Consider the following 9125-nt stretch of genomic DNA (forward strand, 5'->3'; position numbering starts at 1 on the left):
CCCTAAGTATAACTAGCAGAGAATCACACTAGTGCTCATGTCACTTTGCAATGCACTGGTGAGAAGTTAACTCTCAAATTAGACATCCAGCTAGGCACCTACAAATTTTTATAGTTTAATCACACTGTCAATCTATGCTGACCTGAGCTCTTTACTGAAATTAATGTTCACACTTCTGTCTGAGCTTCAATGTCAAATTCAAGACTAAATATGTCTGCAGAGGTACAGAAGGATTTCTGTGACGTGTCTGTAAGAGTTAAATATGCAGTATACAAATGTTCACAGGTCAGTGGAAATTCAGAATAATTCAAAACCCCTGAACTCCTGTTTAGTTTTAGGGACTCGATTTTCTGTCAGCTATTCCCACATTTACACTGTGTAACTGCACTGACCCAGTTACCTGGCTGCAAACACTCTGCACCCACCTCCTGTTGTACCTGGGGAAGCAGCCGCGTGCGTCCTCGGTGATCCGGGGCGCTGCAGGCTGCACTCCCTGTGCCACAGGCCCAGTGGGGACGAGCACGGCCTTCGAGAACTCTCCGGGGGCCATGTGCAACCACACCAAAATCAGAGCTGAGAAGGACACGGGACGGCATGTAGGCACCTTGGACTGGCTTCTTTTGCAAAGGCCTTAAGCCAGAAGTTACAAAAGAAGTGAATCAAGCACCACAGGTGACAAACTGCAGAAACATCATTCCTTGACACCGGTATTCGGAAAAAGCTTTTGTCAAGACAATTGCTACATTGGAAACAGTGCAAACAAGATCCAACCAGACAAGCTTGTTGTTACTTCAGTTTTGAAACGCCTCCACCTTCCTGATTCCTCTCTCCTCTACAGCGAGTGGAAAGAACACACTTGCCTCCTCTTTCTATGACACCTAAGTGCAGTGTATCTTAGAAGAAGATAAAGTACAACCCTATTCAGTTATCATTATTTAAATACTGTCTCTGCTGGATTGTACGTTGAAGCTCCATCCCCATTCCACAGCCAGCTTCATGTGATCTTCACAGGTGCCTTCTTGTGTGCGCAAAGGAGGGTGACGTAGGGAACGCCAATGAACGCCCACCTTTCACTGGGCCAGAACTTTATGACAGGGCCCTGCTCAGGGATCTCGGAGGCAGCATCGAAGTACGCGAAGCAGACGCAGCCCAGGTATGCCGCAAGGCAAATCAAAATGTGCCTGGGAACAGACAACCGCCCCACCCCACACAAAAAAAAAAAAAAAAAAAAAAAAAAAAAAAAGAAAAAAATCAGTACTGTCACTTCACTAAAGCAATCAAATATATCACCATGCTTTACAATCAGTTTGTCCTTCGGCTTCTTCCCCGAGTCCCCCATAGGGTTGCTGTCTGTCCTTCGTACACATGTGAAGAATATAGAGCATAAGGAAAACTACAAAAACATTGCTTATACTTGGTCCAAACTGGCTGCAGCTTTCTGGACCCTCTGTACCTGATAGATTTGTGTAGAAATGCTGAGATATAGCACCTTCAATAGAAGAGCAGAATTTGCTGGGTGGTAAAGGAGAAAAGGCAACAAAGCTCTCCACTACTCTCCCATTTCACCTCCAGTTGTTGACAATGGAAGTTTAAGCTTTCACAGTCACTGCTTCAGCTGAGCAGCTGTGGGATTTTTAGTAACCTGAAGGCCAAGGAATTCAGTTACAATTAAAGAACTTAGTGTTTGAAGGATCTGATTAGGCTGAAGAGACTCTGAAATCAGCCACCTTGGATGGCATGAAACTTGCTCTAGGCTTATAATCACACCAGTAACTCTACTTAGCAGTAACCAGAAATGGCCATCAGGCACACAGAAGGGCAATGGGGTGAGGACGTATCACATTTGAATCAAAAGGTGGAGTTTATACACAACACTTACCACACACAATGCAAATAAGGGAAGTTAAATGAGGACCAGATCTCACAAAATGCTTTGTCACTGATCCAGCAGAAAAGTGCTAGCATCCACCAAAGACCTGAAAAGAGACCCAGTTTGTACACTCGCAGGTTTTCACACCTGAGGAGGAAAACACAAAGCAGTTGTTACAAAATTTGCTTCAATTAACTGGTCTTTTCACATCACTGATATGACCTTCTAAAGCACTCCCAAACCTACTAATCAGATGACAGAGGGATTTGTTTAAAGTGATGTATTTGAGCTACATCTCAAGAGTAAACCAATAAGCCAGATCTCTAGCCAGTATAATATGGCATACTCAGTCTTCATCAGGGTTACAGGCTTCTGTCTTACCCTTCCACATCCTAGAAGGAAAGCAAGTCAATGCTAAGCACCCCACATTCCATTGCTCTGTCCCAATGTCTTACAAAGTGGATCATCTAATCCATACTCATCTATGTCTAACACCTCTGCCAAAAAGTTATTGAGAATGACTCCATGCCTCCTTCTCTCCAGCAGATCCCTAGCCAACCTTTCTGTCCGCTCCGACCACCACTCCAGCACACTTAACACTGAATCATCAGTTTTATTCCACACAATTCTTGGGGTCATTCACTGCAGCTAGAAGGTGATCAATGCCTGGCAAACAGGTTCTTCAAAGGGTCACTTCACCACGTGACACCCAGAAGCAATTAAAATATGTATCCCTGAAGGAGGGAGCTAGAATAGGCAAACATGTCTTAACTGCGTGCACTGCAGTAGAATTTATGGTACCTGATCTTCTTCCCATGTGACTCTCCTTGACAACTCAAGATACACAAGGCAGCACAGACCAAAAAGCTCCCTAGTCCTTCTGCCTTCCACACAAAATACTTATGAGCCTGAAACCTGTTGTCTTCATCTGGTCTGTTTACAGAGTTCTAATTTTTTCAACATTTACTCCTAATTGTCTCTGTGGCCACACAGCCACTGGCTACTCTGCACTGACTATCAGGGAAGTACTAATACTGATCAGCTCTGTCTCCAAACTAAAATTTGTCACTACACCTTCCCACACACGTGAGACAATCTCCAACCATTCAGCTGGAGGAAGACAGGGTCGGAGAATGATCTCTGCCCCACTGTGGTGGAAAAGGAGAACTTCCACTGCTACAGGAGCAGCGTAAGTGCTAAGGGAGCCCAGGTAAGCATTCACAAAAATCAAAACACACAGACAGAGTTCTCTGTCCAGCAACACTTGTCTGAATGTACCGCAGGAGCAGCAGTATACCTGGCTCTGGTGTACTGCACGCTAAAGAATTAGAGCGTTCCCTGCGGGATTTTTTTTAATTCTTGAAATGCTACTTCCGCTAACATTTTAACAGGCACTTGGGAGTAAGAAACTCCTAAGTCTGAGCAGAGGCACCTTTATAGCCACTGGATTAATGACAGAAAACCACCTGATCTTGTTAACAGAGGATTTTCTGCAGTGTTCTTTGTACAAGTTTGTTTTAGTTCTAACATTTCTTTTTTAAGCCATCTATAAATAATGTCACATTCATAATCATCACATCTATCTTTAGTATTCAAAAAAGTGCTTCAACTACTGCCTAAGCTGTTGTCTCCACAAGAAAGATAGCCATCTTTGTACCAGAAACACCTACAATACTGCCACAAAAATTAATACTCCACATAGCATATAAACCAGAATGACCTTTTTCTTAGGCCCGAGTCCCTCAATCCACGTGGCAAACCACCAGGACATGGTTAGAGGAGACAGAGCTTGCCCAAGGCAGCTTCAAGATTTTGCTGCTTATTGTAAGAAAGGCTTGCTTCTCCGAAATGTCTCTACTTTTAAAAAGGCTACAAGGAGCACAAAGGAAAAAAAGAGTAAGGAGGTCTTTCAGTTGCCTGTCAAGTTTCAGAGCGCAGATACACAAATTCTTTTTTACATTCATTTTTAAGAGTAAGAAATACATCCAAGATGTTACACACTTATCAGTAAAACTATACAGATAAATTCCCCTCATTTTGGAGGACTCATGCTTCTACCAAATGGCTAGACAGCATGGGCTCCTTCAGAGAAGAGGGAAAATCACTACTGGTCAAAAACCACTGCTGTGTGTATTAAGCACATCGGGCTTAATTTGCTTCCAAGACTTACAATCTTCAGTGAGACACACAACTGTGTGCAAGAGCCAGACACTAAACCACGTACCTAACCAGAAATATGCATGAATCAATTTTGTACATTTGACAGATAAAACCAGACTTTAGCAACGGGTAATTGTGCATTCTGGCATTCTATGTGTAGATTGACAACACAAAAGCTTTCCAGCTCCTCTGCCCAGTAACTATGCCTATCAATATACAACTGCTCTGATTATCAACAGGAGAGGACACTTAACCTGCATGGTTCAAAAAGTTCAAAGTTGCAAAGGAAAAGTGAAAGCTTACTTGAAGAAACTTTCCAAATGCCAGATCAGCCATAGAAATGTTACAGATCATAATGACAGGTTGCTCAGTACCACCATCAGGTACTGCAGTTTATTTTTGGCAGCTTAAGACTAGATGCTGCAGGGTATACTGCTAAATACTAGGCTTAGGCAGAAAGAGTCAAGCACAATGAGGAGAGCATAGCCTGCTGATCTGTGCAATAATCCTGGTTTCTCTGACATCACTCTTCACAGAGTCTTCAGGCTGCAGTGACTGTGCTTCAGATGGGCTGAGGACATGGGACTGCAAATTCTCCTACTTGGATTGCTTTTACTACAATGAGGAGATGTAATGCAGATATCACCTGGACACTGGCAACAGACACTGACCCAACCCACTTCTCAACAGTACTAATCATTCAAACAAGCACTGAAACAGCACCTGCTAGCTGAGGGTCTGAAAGAGCTGTCCGCAGTGCTCTGCACAGAATTGTGACACGCTCCTACCCTACTCTGCTCTGGAAGAAATTGGGCCCCATAGAGCTTGCATTTCCATTTGCAGCTGTTGCCTATACAATGCATCGTGTTCTCAGCTTAACACAAACAGCAGTTATCTAAATACCAAAGTTTCTGCAAACACTCATGTGCCTCAGCCATTTGTTATCAAAGGGAGTGGGCTGGCACATGCTTCCAGCAGCTTTATCGTGCTACGTCATGACACTCCCAACAAAACACACCAGCTTTCTTCAAAGCAATGCAAGCTGCTGGATGTCAATTAACTTCTTGATTTATTGTAACACAGGTATCTCCCTTTACACCCAAGAGAATATTTTAAACTTTTAACTAGATTAACCTTTTAGTCAAGGGAATAAAGGGAACTGTGAGCAACCTGTGGCAATGAAGCAAGGCTCACCCACAGCAGGAGAATCAAATACATACAGACCTGAAGCTAGGGTAAACTGCTGAAGGCTCAGAGGTCAGCTGCACAACACTCCAGCATCTGTCTGCATACAGAAATAGTCACGTGCCTGATAATGACTCACTAAATGATACTTACTTGATGATGTTACAATCTCAATGGTTATCCAGGATGGACCAGCAAATCAAAGGATCCACATCTATGGTCTTATTGATACCCCACTTAGGCGAGTTCATTTTGTTTAGGTTTGGTTTTTGTTTTGTTTTTTTTTTTTTAATTAATGAAACACATTGAGGGATTTGTCTGAACAGAAATAAGAATGAATTTTACAATGTCTTTGTCTTTCAAGGACAAGTATGCACCTAACTACCTTTTGATCATCTCCTGCCCACAATACTTCCTAGCATACACCCTACCCTACCAGCTCCGTATTTAAGGATATAATGTTCTTTTGTGACAATGCTATCTTCTCATAAAGATCCATGCATGCTTGGGCCTTGCTCCATATTCCCTCTAGCACCCAGACTGTGATCACTCAATCACCTCATCCTTATGCAGACTGTACAGCAGAAATTCTGTCAGAAGAGTGAAACCCTGGCCCTGATTCCACAACAAACAAACTTGAGTTAGGTCAGGTTGTAGCAACAGATACGTTGTAAGAAGACAGACAGTACCTAAAGTAGTATAATGGCCTAGGAAAAAAAAAACCTTGACAAAAATGTCTGAACTGGGAGAGCAAGTTTATATCAGATCTGTGCTTGAAAGTGGGAGAAGCATTTCTGGTCTGCTAGCACAAGCACTGACGCCAGATCTAGTGCATCATCACGCAGTGGCCTAAGGACCTCAGGAGGCAGCTCTGTATTCAGGAGAAATGTACTCACCTCTTCAACTCAGCAATGAGCAAAGCTGTGCAGGGAACGCCCAGAGTCATTAGCGAGATGTTGTTGATGGCAGGCTTGATGAAGGCGAGGCAGGTAGTAACACCAGACAGGACACCCACAGCAGCTTTAAATCGGCTCCTGAACATTTGAGGGTTTTTGGAGAAGAAAAACAGCTTTTAATTAAAAACTTTCAATTACTAAAACCAGAAATCTTAGAATTATTTTGGTATGTAAGAAAATTCAGGTTTCTCTAGGTATATTCAGAAGGTGCAACGACAACGTACAGAAAATGGATATGGATCTTGCACACATCTGCACGTGCATGCAGAGTTAATCCAATACACAAATCTTTGCTGGACTGTGGTCTTTTGAAGCAGCTACGTATACGTATGCATATGCATCCACACACACCCTAATCACTGGTTTCAAAATCCAAAGGCCTGAAATGATGCCAGAAAATAACCATGGTAATTGGGAACATGCAGTTAGTCATAGTGGGCTTGTGTAGGGTGTAGCAGAATTAGGTTAAAACTTGCTTTTTTCTGTACTGGAATAAACCCTTTTAAGTGTTTTGAGAAGTACCCAGCAGCAAAGACAAAGAGGCCCCAGGAGAGACAAGAAAGCAGGGTGTTTCAGTTCTAATTCATACAGGTGTTGCACTTCTTGTGATAATGAACTGCTTATGCAGACTGGGTGGAAGCTGAAAGCTGCCTAACCAGGAAAGTTTGTTTGGAGAACAAGTGATGAAGATGATAGGACCACCAGAATGACTGTGCTATCTATGAAAGGACACTAGATGACAGCAGAGACCCTGGAATAATTATCTCCTAGGAAGGTGCGTTTATGTTAATGATTTTTGGAAGAGAATATGAGTATGTAACACCTTTGTAAATATAAAAACTTGAAAGTTATGGGGTTGGTGGGCCACCTATGGTGGAGAACCCCCAGTGGGGCCCGGTGCCAGAATAAAGAACACCCATTAACAGTCACTCGGCTGCAGGGTTAAGTTTTTCTTTGTTGCAGACCACACTCCTATCTCCTCCCACAGTGAGTCAGGAACAAGTCCACCTCTGCATGCAGCAGTCTACTTCCTCCAAGCAGAGCTGTGTGATCATTCTTCATGCTTCTAACATGGATTTTTCAGATATTTTGTTATTTGTAATGCCTCAACTTCTACAGTCACATCAGTCTGTCTTGTTTTCCTTTATCTCTTTTAAGTCCTACAAATACTGAAAACTACAAGGTAAGAACATTTATTTCATCCAATTTCAATAGTAGGCAAGGATTCCCACACTTTAAAAGATTACAGTTTGATATATTCTTAGGATAAATGAAATCACAATTTGGCCCTGTATAAGCAGCCTGACAACTCTTACATTAATTATATGTTAACTTCAAGTTAGGAATTTAAACAACCCACTTCTGGTCTGTGGCAGGACTATGACAGACACAAGATCATCATGCTGCCCTTCAACTACTGTCCCACAGCTTTATAAAACTAGCTGCTGTCCAAGGATGGCTCTTCTGTCCTTGATTCTATGTCTGTGGTAGGGTCTCAGTACACCTGTGCAGCATCGTGCCCTGGCCACAAGTGACACCACCTTCACCTAGCTCATTCCATCTGGCTTTTTCTTTAAAGTTTTTCTTTCTGCTGGAAGGCAACAAGTTACTTCAGTAAGAAGCTATGTTCTGATGTGAATGCCTTAAGGACTAAAGGCACTACAAATTGGTTGTGGTAGATAGTAACATTTGCAGCATAGAGAAGCCAGAGCATGATGAGGATGGAGAAAGTGAAGACCGCTGCAGTGAGGAGAGGATTAGGTAGGCGTATTAGAGGATAAGCTAGGCAAAGGAAAAAGAAAAAACAAAACAAAACAAAACAAAAAAAAAGGAAGATAAAGCTGTTCTGGGCTAGGGTTGGTTGCCTAGTATGTCTTTCTCCATAAGCTTCAGAAAGGTATAAAGACCATACTGTGTAACTACCATGCCAGATTCTCAAGAAGAGGAGTTCTGATAAATTTAGGATAGGGGACATCCTTGACCTCATCTCAGTATTTTTACAGATCAGTTATAACCTGGGAGATGATTACTTATAGTTTTAACACTAAGTTCAACAGAAACAGGATTTCACCCCAAAAGCATTACTATTCCTTGTAAAAAGGGTATAGTTTAATCTCTTGACCAACACTATGAACCTACCCAGCACACTATCAGAAGGTAGTGACAGATGACACACAATGATCCCCACAGGCTTCTGAAGATTAATTTACAGGCAGAAACTCTTCAAGACTCTGAAATCTTCTTCACCTGAACTAAATGTCTAAGAGTCACATCATCGACCAAAACACCCCAGTAAAACCTAATTGCTTGTTAAGTTGATGGTGTCCTGTAATACGCCCAAGTATTAAATCCACACCAACATGACAAAGCCATTAGACTCCACAGACTGTACATGGGAATTCAAGACACTTTCCTCAGTGCAAGCTATTTTGAGGAATAGTCAACCTAGGTACCAACATTCCCTCCTCTCCCCCTGACAGCAACTTCTAATCAAGCACACAAGGGGAAAAAAAAAAAAAACCAAAAAAAAACCCACCACAAAATAATGCCAGAGATTAACAGTATAAGAAGGCAAGAAGCAGCAGCCATAGCCATTTTCAGAGAAAAGAACATTGGTGCTGCAATTCAGATGTCTCATTACCTCAACATCTTTACTGCATAAAAGAGCAATATGTACAAGGATTACAGCACATTTTTTTAGGGGTGATAAACTACAACCAGAATGTTTAAACTGGCTAAAATGTGCTTTTAATCCTGCAAGAAAAAGAAAAAATATACTTTTACAACAGCAATAGGCTTCTAAACACACACTTAGCCTTTGAATAGTTAACACTATCCACAGCCACTGCCTTCAAAATTCAGATGAAAATTCAGCTACTTCCACAGGTCCAGCTGTACGTACACTTTAGGATATACAAAAGGAAGAGGGTGTCACAAACCGGTACCGAAGGGGC

The 9125-nt window shown here is 42.2% G+C and overlaps 1 protein-coding gene across 1 annotated transcript; it reads right to left on the reverse strand.

Annotated features, from left to right (window-relative positions):
- Positions 1-839: 839 nt before the first annotated feature.
- ACER2 (alkaline ceramidase 2) lies at positions 840-8925 on the reverse strand (the record flags this gene model as incomplete). The annotated part of the gene is made up of 4 exons (XM_008950251.1): positions 840-1181; positions 1880-2017; positions 6112-6284; positions 8813-8925. Coding segments are annotated over 4 exons (611 nt in total), but the record flags the coding sequence as incomplete, so codon positions are not given.
- Between the last annotated feature and the right edge of the window lie 200 nt (positions 8926-9125).

The sequence above is a fragment of the Merops nubicus genome, unplaced genomic scaffold (assembly GCF_000691845.1).
Source record: "Merops nubicus isolate BGI_N331 unplaced genomic scaffold, ASM69184v1 scaffold1462, whole genome shotgun sequence".
Classification (NCBI taxonomy): Eukaryota; Metazoa; Chordata; class Aves; order Coraciiformes; family Meropidae; genus Merops; species Merops nubicus.